Here is a 23,082-nt window from a genome sequence, read left to right as displayed (position 1 = left end):
CCCTATGAAAATTTACGATTTATAAATACGTGAAGTAATTTTTTAGGAAAACTACTATCCTGCTAACACAGCTAACAAGCAAACATTCTGATGAGGGCAGATAAAAAAAGTTAATTTTTTTTCTTCCACCATGTTAATAATGTCAAAATAAGTACTTATACAAATTTTGGCTACTCGACCGCAATTACGAGGCCGTCCAGAAAGTAATTTTCCCTGGGGCCATTTACAGAATAAAGCACAATTGCATGGTAAGACTTATTGGAACAGATACAGCAATTGTTGCGCTATTTGTCAACATGTCCCCAACTGGAACTGAGACATCTGTCATATCATGGGATCAATTTTTGTATCTTTGTGTCATAGAAGTCAGCCACTTGGGATCGGAACCAGCGTTTGATAGCCGTTTGCAAGTCTCTGTCGATCCCATGATATGACAAATATCTCAATTCCGGTGAGAATATGTTGAAAAACTGCTCGAAAATTGCTTTGTCTGTTCCAATATTTTTTTCCAATGAAATCGTGTTTTCTTTCCGTTAACTTACCCTGGCGAACTTATTATTTTTACGGCCCTCGTAATTGCAGTTGAGTGGCCAAAATTTGTACAAGCACTTCTTTTGAGATTATTAACATGGTGAAAGAAATTAATTAACTTTATCTCCCTCCATCAGAATGTTTTCTTGTAAGAAGTTTGTTTTCCCTTATTGTAGTGATAATTACGACTAATCTTACAACAAGAGTCTTACCACTTTCGAAATACTGGAAGAACTTGAGAAAGTATCTTCTCAAGAAAATGTTTCAAATATTGGGTGGTTCTACAATCTCCGGAAGATGACGGTAATGAAACTGGTGACGATTCGGTTGGCGAATACTGTAACAATCTCTGTGTCATTGCCAACTTGAGGCTCCAGCTGAACTTTTTGTCAATAACGAGTTTGTAGATTGCAATGAAATTGTTCAAACACAGATTGCGAAAATGAAAACGTGGTAGAAATACAACTATCTTCCTGAGCCTCCTCTGTAGAAGCATCAGGGATAATTGGAGGGACTGATGTGACCTTATAAGAACAGTCATTAGCTAAAATTAATCCATGTTGATGGTGTCAAGTAACACCGAAACAGCTGTAAGCCACACATGCTTACATAATTAACACAAGTAAGATCGCCATTTAATCAATTATTTACACAATTAATCGTTCCAGTTCTGTAGAATTAGAGTCCATTTTTCTTGCGTTGTGGGCCAGAAATCTAAAAGATGTGTTTACTGCAAAAGCAAAACCACAAAACTTTTTTTTCATTGGTAGCAGTAGTTCCGTAAATTTATTGTTATGCATATTTTTTTTTGTAAAAACTGAATCCTTACAGTAATAAAAAAAATCCTATTATATCAAACATGTAAAAGGTTGACTAAATTACGTCCAACAACCTTAGTAAATATGCCCTATTACATAGCATCCACATGGAATTTCTGAGTAACAGAGACAGTTTATATGCATAGTAGTTTTGTACACATGTCCCTTTGTATCTGTATACACAAAATATAAGTGTAATAATACATTTTTTAGTTATATTAAGCAAAAGAGTCATTTTTTTTATTAATTATGTCCAACAGTTTTAGTAAATAATCGTTGTGATGACTTTACAGTAATATGCAAGGAAAGGTTGCTCGTATGTCCACAGGGTCGTATTCGACCCACAGTTAAATGGGCACTAATGATTATGTAAGCGGAGATTTTGCATTGTCATTCTCATACTATGACTAAAAGAAGCAACATTTGTGAAAATGAAGACATTTTTCAAAAATAAAAATTACAGGCATATATAAGTCAAAGGAGCAGCAATGCAATTTACAGAAGTAAGATAGGCTTAAAATATGAATGAACGCTTGTATTGCTGACATTGTTAAAGAATTACTGTACATTAAATATTATTCCCAAATTTCTTATTTCTTTAGACATCACAGAGCTTTGGAGATGGTATATTAATTTATTTACTTATTTATAAGACTTGATTACACTGTACTTGTAATGTCTTTCTTTTTTTTTTAATAATGTCAAAGTTTTCAGCTTTTGTAGCCAGTTCTTCACAACCTGCACACATTTTAGTCAAAGTTTAAAATACACACATAAGCTTGTACCACCCTTGCAAATGGTTCCTTGTCTTACTGGCAACTAGAGGCACTTTCCCCATTCTATATCAAATGTAACACTTTCATGCCTATATTAATATTCCAACAACAAGATTGTCACACATTTCGTTTGTCCATTCAGTCCGTACCATCATTTACAAATATTACACTTCACCAAGGACTTCCTTGCCTGCTCTGGATACATACGGTAACATATTTCCTATCAACTTTTCAATGCTGTACATAGTGCAAATATGGTTGATCAGTACGAGATTGTTGTATTAACAAAGTTTCAGGTTTGCAGTTCTATTCTTGATGTCTTTAGTATATTTAAAGAAGTATTAAAGCTCTTGACTTCTTGAGTCTTTCTTCCTTCTCTCTTTCGGTATACCAGGGATATGTAAGAAAAATAAGTTAGAAGATCATTAAAAATAAACTGAAACTTTTATTTTTAAGCTTTTAAATTTACTTGTATGTACAACACTAATTATATACTAAATTTGTTTTTGAAAATGTGTAGTGACTAGAATGTTCTAGAAAAAAAATAACAGGAAGTAATGAGGTAATTTTTATTTACTACCCGATATATATTTTATATCAGAAAATGTATATTAATTACATACAATCAACTACTTTCCAACAGAACAAGTCTCGAAAGTTACGAAACGCGTTTGTAGTGAGTATTTTACGTATGGGGAGGGGCCAACACAAGGTGAAACAAACATTTCATATTTTACACAGGGTTCCAAAAATATAGATACTGTACATATGTGGTTAATTCCGAGTGGACGACACTCACATTATAGACCACTGAGCTGAATTTGTTGTCACTCTGGGGTCAGGTCTGAAAAAAGAATGATCACTAACCAATAAACAGACATGGGACTCAACCAACTGTATTTGTTAACTGTTAAAAATGTGTGTCTTTCAGACAGAATTTGTGTTCCTTCTCAATGATCATTCAGAGTTTAAATATGTATTCAAGTCATTTGAGGAACTTGAGCATGTAAGATACTATTATTCTTTCTAAATTTAAATATTTTCCAAATGTCTGATAAATGAAATAACTTAACAGTAAAGCCAGTATTTCAACTGCTATGTCATAAGATATTTTCCCATTCCTTTGGTAATAAATTTAATTCAATCGCTAGTAAATCAATTTGGAAGATGATCTCTCTTCGCTTCATTATTTAAATTCATCATCACCATCAGCACAAACATAAATAGTTTAGATTTAGGTTCATTTGAACCTGTTCCTATGTCTCAAGTTGCTCTTGATTTGACTGTAGAGTTATAAAATCATTAAATTAATCTAAGATAATATATATTAAGTTTTCCTGTTTTAACTTTAGTATAATTTTCAAATACAAGAAGCTGATATTTTTGAAGACTAAGTGTGGAAAGTACTTTTCAAAAACTTAACTTCCCATCAGAAAAAAACAAGTATTAATAGGTATATTTTTCTTGTTAGAAATAACACACATGGAAATGAACAAATACAGTTCATAAATGTTCAGTATTTAATGAAGATTAAAATCTTGCCAGCATAGATACCTTAAGAAAAAAAAAAAAATATATATATATATATATATAACATAGTGTCAAGAATAAATTAAAGATTCCATTCATTAGTGCAAGCAAATTATAATTCACTTCTGTATATGAAATATTACTCATGTGAACTGAATCTCCACGATAAATGAACTATCAGTACAGCGAAGATGACCAGCATTATTCACACATATTGCCTCTGTCTCATATAATACAAAGAAAATATGTTAATCTTTTAATATTTCGGGTTGTAAATCTGGACAATTCAGATGAAGTTAGCTTTACTATATTCACAAAACTGACATAAAATATATTTTCAAAAGATATATTTCCCTCTTCCTGCCACACCATTAGGCAAAAGCTGGAGCATCAATTTTTCAATGCCAGAGAACTGGTTCAAATCCCGGCAAGTTTATGTATAATTTCTGGTGGACAAAGACAGTGCTTAGTTGCAGGATACACAATCTTTCTATCCTAATTATCATTCGTATATCCATCTCTCTTGGTGCACTGTGGGAAAAGAGAACTGCACAGTTTTGGCCCATTATGTCTTGAAAGTACAAGAGGTATCTAGTAAAAAAAGAAAATTGTAATAATTATGATGTTGCCTTGTAATCACCATACATATTTAGACTATAACCGAGGTCTGAGTCAATCATTTGTAAAAAGAATTAAATTGTAACACATTTACAATTATGAATGAAATTTACCAGCAGTATTTATATGTAATCATTCTATTTCATGTATACATGCTTGAAAAGAATTGTACAATGCAATACACACAGGTGTTTACAGACACATAACCGATTCACTCAATCTGTTGAATTTGTCAATGTTCAATATGGGTTGACATTTAACACCATTTTGAGCATTACAATATCTGGACAATATTGTTAGATGTTTAGCCTAAGAACAAAGACACAGTTTCAGAAAGTTTTTCACGAAAATTTTTTCTTCTAATATATGTATTTCTTTTTTAACATCTTAGAGTATATGAAGGAAAGCACATTAAAAAATCTTTCTTCTAAACTTAAGGAGTTTCATAAATATGTGCAAGCCCATGAAGTAAGTATGTATAATCATCCACTTCTACATTGTAATATTATAGTCATATGAGGCCTTCATGTAAATCTGGATTCACACATTTCACTGAACTTCAGAGATTAAAAAAGTATGTGAATATCATATCGTCGCCTGAATGCAAGAACTAGGTAACTTGGTTTTTCATATTTTGTGACATCGCATATTTACTTACGAGGGGATCCAGGAAATAACGACCGTTTTGTTGTAATAATTAAAAAAAATATATTTATTTGAAAAAACAAAGTCTGTTACATAACTGAAGCTTCCTTTACTTCTCTACATAATCACCACCTACATTTAAACATTTGTCGTATCTGTTCACTAGCTTTAGAATTCCCGTGTTATACTCCTCTGCCGCCAGTTCATTAAGCCAGGTGTTCACTGTCTTCTTCAACTCTTCATCACTTCCAAAACGCGTACCACCCAGAAAGTCTTTCAGCTTAGTGAAAAGGTGAAAATCGCTAGGAGCAAGGTCTGAACTATAGGGCAGATGATCAAAGATTTCCCAACCGAATTGATCCAGCAATTCTCGAGTTGAAGCAGCAGTGTGCGGGCGGGCGTTGTCGTGAAGAAGCACAACTCCTCTTGAAAGCATTCCTCGCCTCTTGTTTTGGATGGCTCGCCATAGTTTTTGTAAAGTCTCACAATAACGATTTGCATTGATCGTAGTGCCTTTTGGCATGAAATCCAGCAAAAGAACACCTTTGCGATCCCAAAAGACAGTAGCCATGACTTTTTGTGTTGAGAGAGTCTGTTTGAATTTTCTCGGTTTCTTGGGTGATGAGGGATGATGCCACTGACGTGATTGGCGCTTGGTCTCTGGGGTGTTGTGAGACACCCAGGTCTCATCACCAGTCACAATTTGATCAAGAAAGGCGTCCCCATCTGTGTGATATCGCATCAAAAATGTCAATGCTGAGGCCATTCTCTGAGTTTTGTGTTGGTCACTCAGTTGCCGTGGAACCCATCGTGGAACGAGAAATGTCAGGAAAGGCAATATGCAATTCGTCGAGTGATGTGCGCCTGTCTTGCAAGATTCTGTCGTTCACTTTAGTCTTCAGGTCTTCTGTGATGAGTGATGGGCGTCCGGGTCGAGTTTCATCGTGGACATTTGTTCGCCCATTGTTGAACATTTCGCACCATTTTCTCACATTTCTTTCATTCATTACAGTATCACCATACACTACTTTCAATTGCCGGTAAATTTCTGCAGGTTTCAAATGTCGGGCATTCAAAAATCGAATCACACTCCTCACTTCACAGTCGGCAGGATTATCAATCACGTCGTTCATTTTGAAGTAACACAAAATGCACAATGGCGACTTGTTGCAACCAGTATTCACAAAATTATGAGAACACATGTTAAGGAAGCCAGTTAACCTTCAAACAAGGAAGGGGAGTCAGCTGCATGGAGGGTATGTGCGAACGGTCGTTATTTCCTGGATCCCCCTCGTATTTATTGCACTAAGGAATATGTCTCGTTTTCTTTTACCTATTTGTTATATTGGAAAATAGATGTCACTGGTATCGTTCGATCAGTTACCTAGATCCTGGATTACATTTTGTGCGATTTTTGCTATGCTATAAAAGAGATAACTAAAAAACGCAAATTTCGAGTTACCTAGTTCTTGCATTCAGGCGACGACATATTCTGCCAGACTGTGTTACCTGGCCCCTGTTTGCCGAGGTTCTGAAGAATAAAGAAGCAACAGTGATTTCATTACATATTGTTACTAACAAATGCTCAACAGTAATGCAGCTCTGTTGTGTGTTGCTGACATTAACGTCAAGGTAATATAAACAGGATCAAGATAAATATTAATAAATGGAATAATAAACTGCTTCCAACTGAATTTGTAAAAGTTTCTCTTTTTGTGGGAAAAATAATTTACATTTTAAATTATCAAAGGTACATTTCACGAACATTATATCCTCTTCCATCACTGTAGTGAAAAAGGTGAGAATAGATTCGAAACTTTAATTATCCAACTCCACGTTACAGTCCTACCATTATAGACACGTGTAATTCTGAACACCAGCCCTACAGTCCTGTAGAGAAAGGTCCTCAAGGGACATGGAGTCTTTCGGAAGAAATAACAACGGTTTTATTTATGATATTCGGAATCACACATATTATCTACTTGAAATACTAGGTGTGTCACAAACTACACAGTTAGACCCACAATCAGTCATTAATGAAAACTTCAGAATTTAATATGCCAAACATAAACTGAAACCATTTTTCTAATTTTTTTATAATTCTAACATTGGAGAAGGTCAGATCTCCGTCATCATCTCATTGCACAGACCAGCCTCCTATGGTGCACCCTGGGCAATGACTCTATCGGTAAACTGGCTTCATGTGGGTGAAAGACGAACAGTCACGTACCCGCCATTAGACAGTAAAACATAGTGAATGCCATTTTTACAGGTGCCTTCTACTCAGACATATAATATTTTCACTGTCAAGGCTTTTACTGGCTAGATCTGAAGGTACAAGCAACTAGCCCAGCAGCGGACCATCAGATCTGTGCCCCGTAAGATATGCAAATTGAACCCTAATTCCTTCTCAGCCTCGGTAATTCATTTCTCTCCTTGCATTCCTACCTCTCTCTTTTGTATTTCTCTCCCTTTCTCTCTCCCATTATTCACAATTTTGAACCTTCTTGCAGGATAGTTTATTTGCACTTGCAGTCCAATGTTGTCAAATCAACATGAATACTGTAGCACTGAGTGATAAAAAAAAATATTATTAAGCAAGTACTAGCATTTTTCGATGAAGAGAAACAACCAGGTCAATATCTGTTTCCTCCAAATCAGATGATATAAGGTCACAACATTTAATGAGGAACTGACTGGATTGAAGCCAAACAATGAACCTCGTGTTGTCTTTTAGGTAATGTGAGAGTTATCGTAGGGCTAATGCAGGGCTACATTATTATCAAGAAATCGTAACTACATAACAGTAACAACGACGTTTCATAAAAAAAGGAGAGTCTTTAAAAGCAAACAGTGGCTCTCCCACAAAGGAGAGGGGCTAAAGGGACTCAAGTGCAACCAATGAAAAAAAAATGGAGAAAAAGGAAGAAAAAAAAGAAACGAAGAAGAGGACAGATTTATATTACACTGACGTGTATGTATCTATTATACTGGGAAGTGTGTGATTTACAAAAAAATTTATTCTAAGTTGCATCCACGTGAATAGATTTTTACAATACACTTTTATTTAAAAAAGCACAAAATGTCGATAATGTTCGAAAATTGGTAAATTCTATTTTGAGTGTATTTAATAGCCCACCCATTCCTACCAGGGAATCACTTTCTGTAATTCTCAGTTCATCCACACTTTCAATAAGAAATCAGTTTTACAGCTTCAATGTTGCCTTATATCACTGATTACGGATAGCCTATATATCTTTGTGACCCACAGGAAACAAACAAATAACAGTAAATGTGAACTCACCACACTTGTTGTGGGGCAGAGGCGACATACCAGGCCAGACAGAGGCTGTAAAGAGAAGAAATAACATTTCGATTAAAGTAATATTAAATAGAAGGGATGCAGGCATTCAATATAATATATGATATGTCGTGTTTTAGGTTTTTGCCAGCTGCTATTGAAGCATTAGAAATATCTGGTGCAGAACTGTGTATTCAACACTAAGTAGATGTATTGTTCATAAACTGAATCAGGCTGAAGATGGAATTCAGACAAAAAAGACCTCTCAGCACAAGTTTAGATATATAACACCAATTTGTATAACAAATCAATACAAAATACAAACTACATAACAATGTGAGTTATTTCCCTGCGTCACACTGTCTACATCACCCACTGCCACGTGTACTATGTAGCACGTGGGATTGCTTCTTCCTAACACTACTTAAAGCTGAATATAAATTAAGACATTAATAACAATCCATGGCCAAGGTCAACCAACAAACTATTGTCGTCACGTGCACTAGCCTGAGCAGAGGTGATCGATCATCCAACAGATACAGGAGTAACGTGGTGAGCAAGATCTTCCCTCGAGTAAATGAAGACATTAAGTAATACTAATATATAAAAGGAGTAATAGTGAAAACATGAAATAATTTTGTTGCTGACCCACTGCAATACAGAAAATATGTTATTGTCTATTTATGGGTGAGTTACATAATGTAAACAAAATTTGGATAAGTTTCGATAATACAAGTGAATTACAAATTTCGCGAGTTTGATTTCCAATCATCTCAGAATTCAACATTAACATCATAGCCTACGAAAATATTACCACATTTCCAAACTATACGTGAGTTGTACCAACTCTGAAAGCCATTCCTTGGCATCTACCAGTACTGTGTTGTTACTAGACATCGGATTTTTAGGCACTAAAAATTGCAGTTTTAGGCGCCTAAAATAAGCTCAAAATTTGTAAAATTAGGCTCTATTTTAATGAAAATAGGCATTTTAGGCACATCAAGGTATCATACTTATTTCTTTCACTGAAATTTTTAGTTATACACTAAAATACGCACAAAAAAGTATGTTTAAACATTAAAAAAGAATACTATATTATATTTATAAACAGAGCTGCACAAATTTAATATATTGAAACTAATGAAATAATGATTATTGATATCAAGATTACTCATTTTAAGTTATTGAAATTCAGTTCCATGCTCAGACTTTATTATAATTATCTGCACAGTACATCACCAGAATTTTTTTCTAAATTCTCCACAGTTAACCTTTGCCTTTTGTCACTGAGAATCATTTTGAAAGCAGAAAAACTTCTTTCAACCGAAACTGATGTGAGAGGCGCAAATTTTAAATTAGGTACAATAGAAACATCAATACTTACTGGAACATTTACACTTTGCCCCGATATCACTCTTGATACTTTTTCCAACAATGAAAATCCTACATTCTTATTTAATACGTTGTCCCACTTATTTTTAACTTTTTTCCCAGTTTCGCCCAAAGCAGAATGTATGTTCACTTGAGCTTCCTTTACTATTGCTATTTGGCTACAAAGAGATTGTTTTTCACGTTCTAATTGTTCAATGCATGCAGGTATGAAAGAAAAGTTTGATGTTATGTAGGCAATATCGTTTTTCACTCGTGAGTCATTCAGACAATCTTTCACTGCTTTCACACACGCTGCACTATCAGTTTCAGGTAATTTATCAATAACTGTGACCACTTCTTTAAAATACTTAGAATAATACACCACTGACTGAATCCAGGTTCCCCATCGTGTAACAATCGGCTGAGGTGGGAGTGGGATATCTGGAAAGTTCTCTCTGAATATTGAAATCCTGGATGGGGCTTTACAAAAACATTTTTTTGTGTTAGAAATAAACGAATTGACAAGAGGAAATTCATTCCGGATTGTTTCAGAAACCCTGTGAAGGCCATGTGCTAGACAGGTTACATGCGTGAGGTTAGGATAAAATGTTTTAAGTGGAGCTGCAGCAACCATGTATGAGGCAGCATCAGTACAAAACAACAGAACTTTAGAATCGTCTATATTACCTGAGTATAAAGACTGTAGGCCTTTATTTACAAAATAAGCAATGGCTTGGCTATTCACTTTCGAAAGTTCCTTAACACATATGAGGTGTGGAATCGAAGGTCCATCAGGACTAAGTTTTCCTACTACCATATTTGCTATATACCTATTCATAGGATCTGAGGTTTCATCCACAGAGACCCATATGTAAGAATCACCTATATCCTCCCGAATGGAAGCTAAAGTTTCATTGTATATTCTGTCTAAGTAATTTTTTCTTAGGGTCGACTCAGATGGGATATTTTGTTTGTAGTATTTTTGTAAAAACTGTCTTAAAACCGGATTTTCAATTGCATTCCAGGGAATGTTAGCAGCAACAAATGCTCTGGTTAAATCAGCATAGAAATTGCTGCTGAGATTGGATGAAGTAGGCTGTGTTAGTAAAGTTTGTTGCAGTTGATTTTTCTGCTGAGCTTTAGCCTTATGAGCCGCTCCTTGCACATGCTGCTTTAGGTGGCACTTCTTTTCTTGCGAAATCTAAAAATGTAAAGTAAACTGAATTAAAATAAAATCCTAATTGTTGTATTGCCGTATTTCTATCACAAAGTTAGTGGGTTCGAACAATCAAAATTTTAATGACCTGCAAATACTTTAACTATCGGAATTTAAAAGGTTAAAGTGTAGTTGTCTTAAAAAGAATTATACCTCAGGATAGCTCAGTCAATGTATAAATATTATAGGCCTACTCATTAAAATTAATAGAATTTATATATTTCAACTATTGTTACATACCTGTTTGCTACAAATCTTGCAGAATATTATTTTTCCATCATAAGTGAATTCTGAATATTCTGTTAGCCATTGCCGGATCAATGTAGATTTTGCACTTACATTTTTCGGCATTATCGCGTTAAACTTCACAGGAAAACGTCCTACCGCTCAAAACTTCTCAACACAAATAAGGTGAGGGAAAGAGCAACTGTTAACGAGCATTCAAATGAACCGTTGTTATTGAGATTCAATTGGACAAAAATACAAAGTTCCACTTATTGTTGCATTTCCTGGTAGTGTTAACACTAGGAGGGCCATTCTTTTAAATATTTTGTAACGGTTTACCCTACTAATTCGCAGTTTTACGACTTTTCATAAATATTTCAAAAACACTCTTTCTCCAAAAATTGTGATTTTATGACACTCTGAAGGGCAGTACAGCTAATCGGTTTCAGACCGAAAACAGTCATTTTTATAGTATAGTATATCTCTGAATCGGTAGCAGCACATGTTTTGATTGTTGCCTGCTTCAAAACTAAGATTGGTTCTTTGTCGGCATTTATGCCTCCAAACATGTTAAATTCGGTGAAATCTATTGCGAGTGTCGTGAGATTCAAAACATTTTGTTTCCTTTATCAATGGTTTCATGGCCAGTGTGAAGCAAACTTTCCACTTTTTAAATGCCTTAAATTTCGCAGTGAATGTATGTATAAATTATAAAAAGTAAGAGTAAAATGCGAAACTTTACAGTGAGTTAGGCATTTTTAGGCGAATATTAACAAATTAGGCTCTAATAACCGTTTTAGGGCATTTTAGGGCACTATAAAACTCTTTGAATACCTTTCAATTTCCATGAAACACAAATATTAATAATTATTTTTACTTTTCTCCTAAAGAAACAAAATAGGCATTTGCCCTAGAATCCGATGTCTGGTTGTTACATACTTTCTTGAACACTGCCCACCCCATTTCATTAAGATTTCACTGTAATTCAGAATCTCCATAATATTAATAACAATATTTCATACACTTCTCTGATTTCATTTCCTCCATAATCATCTTTGTTTCTGAAGTTTTCTCAATCTTATCGTGGTTGTTGTATTTATGTACATTTACATTGAAAGTCTATCACATTTTTACAATCCCCACAACAAATGCGGCTATGGCTTAACTCCCCTTCTCATAATAAATTTGGCAAAATATTAATTGTGATGATCAGTATAATATTCTGAATGCAATTGTAGTAACTGTAAGAAAATTGTGCTGATAAACAACATCGTAACGCCTAACTGTAATTTTCTGAAATCCAGATTAGATGATATAAGGTCACGACATTTGATAAGGAACTTATTAGTTTTGAACAAGACGATGAATCTTGCTAGGTAACATAGGACTAATGCGGGGCCACATATTCTGGTTACAAGTTTATCTTGAGGCCATAACAACGAAATTCGATAGAATGAGAGTGTTTACAAATAAACATTGGCACACCCAAGAGCGAGGGGGGCTAAGTGGGTGAAAAAAGTATGAAGAAATGGAAATGGTTATATTATACTGACGTGACTGTATGTATTATTGTGGGAATTGTGTGATTATTAGAACACTTAATTTTAAATAGGATGAATGTGAATCGATCTTAACAATATACTTTTATTTCCAAAAGCTCAGCATTTCAATAATGTTCGAAGATATGAAATGTTTATTTCGAGTGTGTCTAATAGCCCCAACCATTCACATCAGCAATCACTTTGAGTGATGCTGTCTGTAGGTCTCAGTCCATAGAGACACAGTTTCACAGATTCAATGCTGCTCTATCACACTGACTGCAGACAGCCCTCACCCGCAAATCATACTTCAGGAAAGTGAACATGAACTCACATTTATGTGACGTCCAGGTCTGTGTCATTTCGGGTATGTTGGCTGCTATAAAGAAAAGAAATGACAGAATATATTACAATTCAAGTGATTAAATCATTTGGTTAATGGCAGGCAACTAACACTAATTAGGTGGCATGTCTTTGTTGAGGTGTGATGTGTCATTTTCGGATATATTAATCTCGTCTTGTGGTTCTATAAAGAAATGAACTGAAAATCTGTAATAGAATTCAAGTGATTAAATCATTTGCTTAAAACCAAATATGTAACACTTATTAGAAGGGATACAATCACAGAATATAATATAATTATTATGTTTTGTCGAATTATGGGTGTTTGACAGCTGCTTTTGAAACATTAGAAGTATCTGGTGAAGATCTCGCTACTCAAATAGGCTAACTTACTTACTGGTTTTTAAGGAACCCTGAGGTTCATTGCCACCCTCACATAAGACCGCCATTGGTCCCTATCCTGAGCAAGATTAATCCAGTCTCTACCATCATATCCCACCTCCCTCAAATCCATTTTAATATTATCTTCCCACCTACGTCTCGGCCTCCCCAAAGGTCTTTTTCCCTCTGGCCTCCCAACTAACACTCTATATGCATTTCTGGATTCGCCCATACACTAATAGGCTAACATTAATTAGAAATATTTTTAACAATCAATGTACTATGTACTTGTAGGAATTTCATTGTTAAAACAAAATCAATGGTTTTTCATGAACTTGTAAAAATTTCTATAGTTAAGTACTCTTTGTCTCTTGTGGCAGCTCACGAATGGTGAGAAGATATATAAATTATTTTTATATGTTTTATATATCTCCCTCTCCCTCTCTAGCTGAAAAATATTAAGACACTAATAGAAATTCGTGGTTTGTCAGCCATGTAGGGCACTGGCCCTTATGCACTATGTTTTCTCTTTCCCTGCTTTGCACACCTTTCACTGATCCTTGCAGTGATGATGAATGTGAGCTACTGCAAATCAATTTGTCATCCTGTTCCCGTTAATTGAAGTTTTATTTTGGAAATTTTCTTTGTTGAGAGTTTATCCATTATTTCCATTATCATCAGTTACAGTGGCCTACGCAGTATTTTGTTAACGGGAGTCATTATTAAAATTGTGTACAACTTAGATTATTGGTGTTTAAAATTTTGTGTATTATTACTATTATTATTATTATTATTATTATTATTATTATTATTATTATTATTATTATTATTATAAACTGAGTTTTCACAGGGGGATGTGAGACTACAGTTCTAGGAAGTACATCGTGGCAACATAGTCATGCTGCGGCTGCATAGAAACATTTGCCAATGTAAAATTTTAACTAACCGCGCGAGAATCTTACCAGACATTTTGTTAGCTTTGTGGTCATTTAGACACATCAGAGAACTGGGAACGATAATATGAAACTTCTAGCACTGGAAACGATCAATACTAGATACCCTACAGAAGAATGGCTACACATATATACTGATGGATCCACCACAGAAAACCTTACTGGAGCTGGAGTTACATGTACACATTTTTCCTTTTATCATTCTGTTGGCAGAGACACAACAAATTATGATGGTGAAATAGAGGCTATACACATTGCTCTCCGACAATTATTAAATCTTCCCTTAAATAAATATAACAAGACAGTAATTCTTTCAGATTCTAAAGCTGCAATTCAGGGAATATGTTCAAATGCTACAAAGAAGTCAACAAAAATAAGGGAATGCTACAAAATGTTGACACAACTCCAAAAAGTTAATAAGATTGTCCGTCTCCAATGGATTCCAGCACACTGTGGAGTCATGGGGAATGAAACCGCAGACACACTTGCAAAGAAAGGTACAACAATAAAACAAAAGTCTAAATTTAATTTCTCATATTCCTCAATAAAATGCTTGATCACTACAAAATTTTCTCATTCATACCTACAAGAAATAGAATCAAGTGCTAAAGACAAAAAATGGATTACACTACTTTCCAACCCAGATATAATCCCCCAGAGACCAAGGAAAACAGCAGTTGCAGCCTTCAGACTATTGACAAATCATGACTGTCTAGCAAGTCATCTCTACAGAATAGGTATCTCAGCTTCACCAATATGTGTCCTGTGTAACGATCCAGCAGAAATGAATGAAGACCACTTGAAGACCTGTGAAGTATTAAGATCAGAAGAAACTACAGTTCAAAAGTATTGGAAAGCACGACTGCTATATTAAAAATATGAACTGTCAAATGCACAAAATATTAAACGGACATTTCACAATAAAGTCAGAACTCAAACGAACAGGTGAATACCACTCTTAAAATGAGTTTAAAGTCGACAATGCACAATATTTAACAACACCTACACTGCGGAACTGTCAAAACTACTTTCTCAATATGTTTCACAAGTTTAATTTCTTATTGTGTCAGCTTCATTTTATTACAAGATCAGTACTAGGTAGTAGATCTTTCTATAATAAAGAAAGCATTGTTGCAATTCGAATGTTCCACAGCACCAAAGAACAAAGGCTTGTAATAATACACTCTAAACAAATAAGTAATAACATAAGGTACAGTACTACCCACAGCAAAGAAAGAAAGAGAGGAAGGAAAGAGCGAAAGAAAGACAGTCAGATAATCTGCCAATCGGTTAATAGGGTGACGGATGATCGGGGTTCTACTTACTCTAGCACTGTTATGTCAATACCAATTTCAAACCTCGTGCTCCATCTAGCATCCACCTTGGCCTCCACTCAGGGTTGCCAAACGTAAGAATGCTCTGGCTGTAACTCTGTTTAAGTATATATTACTGTTTTACCTATGGCATGCAAGCTCCTTCACTTAACTGTGCATTGTACATGTGCTGTGTCACATCCTTCGACTTAAGAGGAATAAACAGTGCAGTTTCCCCTGTGTATGGAGTGTACGGCCAAGTGCAACATAGTTTACTACACATATGGTGGAAAATTGTGCACATATTGTTTGGCAAGGCATTGCTAAACTTTTTGACCCCACCTTTACTTGCCAGTTATTATCAGTTGTTTTAAAGTTTATGTGAGACCAAAATAAAAACAATTTTCCCGTATGTTAACATGAACAGTTCCTTGAGGGTTATGAATATTTTAATACCAAAATTGTTCAAAATATTCAGAACAAAAAGATGTGGACTGGGTGTAAATGTCATTGGCTTTAAAGCTTAAGTAGCCACCTAAGCATTCTGCAATATATTTTGGGTCCTATCGGCAGCGTAGATGCTGAAAGATTTTTCAGTAAATACAATTTAATGTAGGAAGTAATAAGACAACACAAATGACGGAAGAAAATGTACAGGCGTGTTCCTTCTACGATTTCTTTGTTACGAATTCATGAACATGATTAACAGGATCATAAATTAAATTAGTACCTCCATGTCAGTATTATTTTAATCCCCAATATTTTCAAAAGACATGACCTATCCTCCTATAGTGACGTAGAGTCCATGTCTTCCTTCAAAACGCCACAGAACGCAAAATGACGAATGTATGAAAGCTACAAAATGCTAAATGTTAAAATCAAAATGCTAAATTTCTAAAAATCATAACCCCTAACAATGTAGTCTTTGCAGTTTTATTCTCTTAAGACCTAATCACCAATAATAATATGCATGTTGCCAGGGGAGGATAGAAAACAAAAGGTATGAGAACAAATGAAAAATATGTATAAACAATATTGAATAATCTTTTAAATTTAAGTATCCTAATAAATATAGGGGTGCCATTTGAAATTTCAATTGGCCCTCGGGAGATGTGAGTGAGTGAAAACTAAAATGCAATTAACATTAGTTTTAAACTATCCTCTCACGGTCTTACTAATAAAAATTCTATATACAGACGTTTAACTGTCTTATACTTATACAATAGTTCAAGAATTAAAACAGAAAATCAACGCCCCGAATTTAAAGGAAAACTTACGAATTAAATCAAACCCTTTGACACTATTAAATATAGAGTATAATCTAAATTTAACAGAAGAAATGCTGAAATCAGAAATAAACACTGATATAATGAAACAATTGTCTTTAGAGACAATTAATATTAGGTACTCTCCACAAAATTGGCTTCATTTATACACCGACGGATCCTTGATCTCCAGGGAACAAGGTGCAGGTGCAGGTGTTACGTGCTGTCTCTTCTCACTTTATAGATCTCTTGGGTATGGAACAACAAGTTTTGATGGAGAAATCATTGCAATAAGTGAAAGTCTCAGGAATTTTCTATGCCACATCAATAAATTTAAAAATGCAGTTATATTGTCAGACTCCAAAGCAGCTATTCTATCAATAGTCTCTAAACACACACCTTCATCTCAAATAGCAGAAATAAATAAAATGCTCTCTCAACTAATAACATTCAATAAAAGAATTGTATTCCAATGGATACCATCCCATTGTGGAATCCTGGGAAACGAGAATGCGGATGCTTTAGCAAAGAAAGGCAGCACTGCTACTTACAGAACTGTTACTAAATCTACGTATTCCTCTGTGAAAAGATTGATTAAATCTACATACCTAGACTTCAACAAACAAAATTTGATAACACAATCTCAAGGGAAAAAATGGAACTCTCTGCATCATAATCCACAGTTGATTCCCGATTTACCACGCAAATCGTCTGTAGCTGCATTTAGATTGGCAACAGGCCATGACTGTTTGGCCAAGCATCTGCATAGAATTGGAATATATCAGTCTCCTAACTGTCCATTGTGCAACTCAAATCAAGAAATGGATTGAGAACATCTCAAAATCTGTGCGTCAGAGGCTAACCATGACAATATCTTTGAAAAATATTGGAGTGCAAGAGGTCAAATGACTTTATTGTCAAATGCCTGGCATTAGAAAACAATAACAACTTATACAATGAGTAGCTCGTTTATAAGTGTAAATTCCTTACCAATAATCACTAAGTACGTCGTGTATAACAGTTCATTACTTCATTACGAAAGGTAATAGAATATCTGAGGTTCTCTACTGCATCCGGTAGAGCGCTCTAGTGTGGAGTGTTAAATATCGATAGTACAACTGGCTCTAATCGATTATCACACTACATTTTGGTCAAAGAGTACAAGCTACAGCAATATTATTCTAATAATTCTATGTTCTTTGGTTTGTTCTTCTGTGATTACAAGGTAACCATCATCATAAAATGACAGTCGATATGAACAGCTGTTAGAGGGGCGGCCATTTTTTCCCTATATACAACGCTTAAACAAGGGGTTTCGTGTATGTAACTACTGCAAAGCAATTCCCATTGTATAGTTACAGCCTGTTTATACGTCCATAGCATATTCACGGTTTATTAGTAACGTTTTCTGTCTCAAAACTCTGCGTAAGTCTCGTATAAAAACTATACACAGTTTATTAGTAAGACTGTCAGTATCTAAATTGACAATTGACGAGTTTCTTGTTTAAATTTAATTTAACTGAAAACAATGATTCACTAATGCACGTTATCACATCCAAATCACTTTCGCATTCACGCAGACCAATATCAAAAGCCACACTAATCACATTTTCAAATGATGATGTTGGTATGTCACTGTCATAACCTGGCTTTTAGCTAAGCATACTGCAACATAGGCTTATACGTAGGTGCAGCAAATTGGTTGCAAATCACAGCTGAAGTTTCATGATGAAATAACGATCTTGTATCTTCACTTGTGGTTTGGCACACTGTAGTCTTACAAAATCAGTAATCCTTCTGGTATAGACTTTATATTGCCGAAAGAAGTAAACATCAAGGGGTTGGCAATATTTTGTTGTTTTCGGTGGCAGTATCTTCAGCATAACATCTTTGTTTGGAAAACTTGCATCTAGAAGGGTACGATCTGTATGACCTGACCAGGAATCACGCAACAATAAGCTCTTTTCACTTGTTACATGTTCGCCAAGGACTGAAGTTAGAAAACGTTTCATGTGTTCTTTAGTCATTTTTCCACTTTTGCTTGCCTCCACATGAATGTTTCGTGGACAGGTTGTTTCAAGTTTCTTTGAAATATTTGGGCAGAAAGTGCCTTGAAAACAGATGCACAACTTGTTTGCTAGTCTGCCCATCATTGATAAGCCACATCAATTGTGTAGCTGTGGGCAGAGCTATGTACAGACTGCAACACACTAGCGGTAGATTTCTCTCCTCTGTGGGACAGTGTTGATGCTGAAGACATTTCATACTGGAATTGACTCTGGTCACTGTTCCAAACATTACCTTTCTCCATACCCTCCTCTCTTATAAACATGTTCACTTCCTCCACAAACTGTTGTGCCTTCTGACGTATACTATTATCGTCTTCTATGTCCTTACGTGTGACAAATGCAGTAATATGCCTGGATGAAATGCATATTCGCTCACAGTAAGTTTCGTGTAGGTGAAGCAAAATAAAGTTCTTAAAGCAAAGTATACAAAGTGTCCCAAAAGTTGGTGTCATGGGAAAAATAGGAAGTAACTGATGTAATGACAATGATTTGGTACAGTTAAGCAAATGTAGATTAAATGGCTGCCAGAGATGGAACATATACTATGCAAGATAAAGCCGAAATTCAGCATATCTTGGGTCTTTCTCTGTCAATGGCAAACATGGGACGAATTTCACTGTTGCCATCCAATCAAAGAGACCTGGAAAATTATCCATCGGTCGAAACTTCAAACTCCTTCAGGAGACTTGTTCTGTAGGAGAGAGACCACATATAGGGTGTCCCATGGTAATAACAGTTCTGTTGCAGTACTTGATCAAGTTAACAGGAAGTCCCACCCGATTATTGCGAAAGATTGAACAGGAACTTGGAATTCCTAAATCCTCTATGCAAAGTATTCTGCAATATCATACATTCCACTCTTATAAAACAAACTTTTACAGTTACTGCATGGTCATATTGATCATTGGCAAGAATTTGTAATTGGTTTACTAACAATGAGTCCAAACCTGAGGAGTAATGGTTAGCACGCCTGGCTGCAATATCAGGTGGTCCGGGTTCAATTCACGGTTGGGGCAATTTACCTGGCTGAGGTTTTTCCGAGGTTTTCCCTCAACCCATATCAGCAAATGCTGGGTAACTATCGGTGCTGGACCCTGGACTCATTTCACTGGCATTATCACCTTCATCTCATTCAGATGCTGAATAACCTAAGATGTTAATAAAGCGTCATAAAATAACCTAATAAAAATACTAATAATGAAATTAACAGTGAGAGTATCATGGTCATGGTGTAATGAGCAAGAGAATCCCCACATAGCACAATATATTGATACCCAGAATAAGTGTGGTGCGTGATACATGGACAACAGATAATGGGACGAATTTTCCTTGCAGGATGCGTCAACGCTGAACGATGTCTGCAGCTCGCAGAAGATGTGTTGGAACAGTACGTTGGCGATATGGTAGTAGTAGGAAGTAGGATAGTCTAATTCCAACAAGACGGAGCTCCCCTGCATTTTGGTGTACATGTACAGGACCGCTTTAACGAAAATGTTCCTGGACTGTGGTTCAGTCGGACCTATGGAATGATTCCCAAGGTCCCCAGACCTCACAAACCTTGACTTTTTCCTGTGGCAACACCTTAAATCTGTCCACGTCCAACTGATAATCTCAGTGCTGCATGCCACACAACAATGTACCAAGGTCTTCCATGCTCGTATCCGTATCTGCAAGGCTCAGGAGAGAAACCAATTTGAACATCTTTTACAGAAATGCTTTTTCTATCTCAAAGACTGAGATATCAGTATTATAAATAGGTCTATACAACAATCATTACCGGTACATCAAAACTTCCGATTTGCCCTATGACAGCAGTCTTCTGAGACACCTGGTATAAACCAAAACTGTTATCAGCATCTGTTCTAAAACTAAATCTAATTTATGATTTTTATCAATGAATACTTTTCATAGAGTGATCCATGATACAGCTTTTAAAGATCTATGTAGTTACTATAAATTATACTGTACTGCAAATTGGCAAATTGTGGAGTTACTTACAAAGTTGGAGAAGGTCATTGGGATTAGTTCTAGTTGTACCAACTCCTATAAAAAGAAAATGAAATTTGGTAATAATTATGTAGAAAAGATATCTATGGGCAGTAATTGCCAGTGCCTTCATGCTAAGGAAGACGACAGTAACTACAAAAAAATATAAATCTGCCATGTTTGGTATCGTTGGATTCGTCTCGATATTTTGCAGTACAAATTTATTTTTGTTCAAATCAAACGAAAAATCACTTACTGCTTTGCTGTTTTTTCAACCTCAGTAATGACAGAAAGCAGTAAGTAGCCTACTGACCACAATCTAAGAGAGCAGTGTCGGTACCTATACAACTTTCTTAACTGTATTAGAATCCCGACCTTCAACCTCAGTAATGACAGAAAGCAGTAAGTATAGGCTACAGTATCTTTCTCTATACTCCTGGCACTCTGAATGTAAAACTTGCCATGATTAGGGCTTCCAGTGCAATGAGACAAATTATAATCTTGGATACAAAACAATATATGAATCAAGTGAACACTTTGAACTTAATTTTTTTAAACATGACGTGCAACCTGTCCACCTTCCAAAATTTTGAGAAAATCTCCAAACAAAAAGTAAAGATATAACAATAAAAAAAATTGACTTTGCTAATGTCCGAAAATACGTCATTCCGGTAAAACATTTCTGAATATGAATAACCAACATGTTATGTTTTGGCCGCGAGTTGAATTGTTCTTAAATTTTCTATTCAATAAAGCGGACATAAATAATCTTTATTTCTTGTGTATTTTCGGGTAGATATCGTTTCACGAAAACTTAATTGTATTTTTGTCTGTAAATTCTGTAATTTAATTCTACTATAATAAAATTTAAATCCAAAACATCCTTCAAAGTGTATTTATTTCTAGTACTGTACGATCAAAGTAAGAAATACGTCATACAACAAAAAAAGGCAGTTACTTCCACTTACTGCTTCAACAAAAGTTCCTTTATGCTCTGTAAAAGGTAGTATCTGCTGTAATCAGTTTGCGGAAAATTTAAATTTCTGATACCATAAATAAATTTCCTGCTTATTTTACAACTACACTTTTAATCTGAACTCCATTCAGAAATGAGGAAGCAACGGGAAGTATATTTAACTTTGAACGCATTTTTCTCAGGTACGAAGTTCATGAAGTTACTACCTTCCACCTTAGCATGGTAGAGTAGCAGTTACTGATTTAACACCAATCCTAATAACAACAAAGAAAAGAATCTACAGCTATCTTTCATCTGAACACTCACCATGATACCATCTCCACAATGTGTATATCCGAGGGTGGACCCAAAAGTAAGTGTTACGCGCCCATGCTTTGTAGTTACGAGTTGTGCTGTCAGGTGGTGTTAGTTTGGGGTCTCCCACGACCATTAGTGAGCTGGCGTCAGTCTGAGTTAAGTGGTTTGTTTGTGGTGCTGTGTTGTTTGTGTTCCTGTTTCAACTGTTTGGCGATTAGTGAGTTGGCCGACCACAAGGAACAAAGAGTGTCTGTGAAATTTTGTTTTCTGTTAGGGAAAACTGCAGCCGAGACCGTTGGGATGCTTCGGCAAGCCTTTCATGATAATGCTTTGGGGAATTCACAGGTCTACGAGTGGTTTTCCCATTTCAAATCTGGCAACATGTCAACTAAAGACATGCCACGCCCCGGGCATCCTTCGACAGGAAGAAATGACGAAAACATTGCCAAAATCAAATGTGCAATTGATGAAGATCGTCGAAAGACCATTGACGAAGTGTCTGAGCAAACAAACCTGTCATGGAGGACGGTCCAGTGAATTTTAACCGAAGATTTACACATGAGATGGGTGTCTGCAAATTTGTTCCTCACTTGCTCACAGATGACCAAAGAGAAAACAGCGTGAGAGTTTGCCGCGACTTGAGTGAAGTGCAGGACGATCCAAAGAATTGTGACTGGGGATGAGTCTTGGTATGATCCAGAATCAAAGCATCGAGCCAGTGGAAGACTCCAAATTCACCACGACCCAAGATAGCACGTCAAGTACGATCCAATGTGAACAAAATGTTGATTTGTTTTTTTTAATGTGAATGGCATTGTCCACAAAGAGTTTGTTCCGCTATTCCATCTTTATATTCTTATTCTCCGTCCGAATCAGACAACTGATCTGTGCTGGAATCAGATGTCCCTAAGTTTATGGAAATGTTCTCCAA

The 23,082-nt window shown here is 35.6% G+C and overlaps 1 protein-coding gene across 16 annotated transcripts in view; it reads right to left on the bottom strand.

The window, feature by feature from the left end:
* The window catches only part of LOC138715548 (uncharacterized), a 134,803-nt gene that overhangs the window by 74,738 nt on the left and 36,983 nt on the right, over positions 1-23,082 (bottom strand). For 3 of the 16 annotated variants that reach the window (XR_011336424.1, XR_011336423.1, XR_011336430.1), the window contains 3 exons: positions 20,891-20,935; positions 12,904-12,948; positions 8,223-8,267 (listed from right to left, as the gene is read on the bottom strand). Coding sequence is in view for 3 of the 16 variants with exons in the window: in XM_069848612.1 (XP_069704713.1) it covers positions 2,953-2,969; positions 8,223-8,267; positions 12,904-12,948; positions 20,891-21,056 (273 nt within the window). In the remaining 13 variants the exon portion in view is untranslated. Of the gene's footprint in view, positions 1-2,029; positions 4,247-8,222; positions 8,268-9,603; positions 10,527-12,903; positions 12,949-20,890; positions 21,224-23,082 lie in introns of those variants that run through there. The other 13 variants (XR_011336425.1, XR_011336436.1, XM_069848612.1 and 10 more) reach the window with 12 other exon arrangements.

Source organism: Periplaneta americana, chromosome 15, assembly GCF_040183065.1.
Source record: "Periplaneta americana isolate PAMFEO1 chromosome 15, P.americana_PAMFEO1_priV1, whole genome shotgun sequence".
In the NCBI taxonomy this organism is placed as follows: Eukaryota; Metazoa; Arthropoda; class Insecta; order Blattodea; family Blattidae; genus Periplaneta; species Periplaneta americana.
Note: the sequence above shows the minus strand (reverse complement) of the source record. Positions and strands in the feature narration are given on the sequence as shown.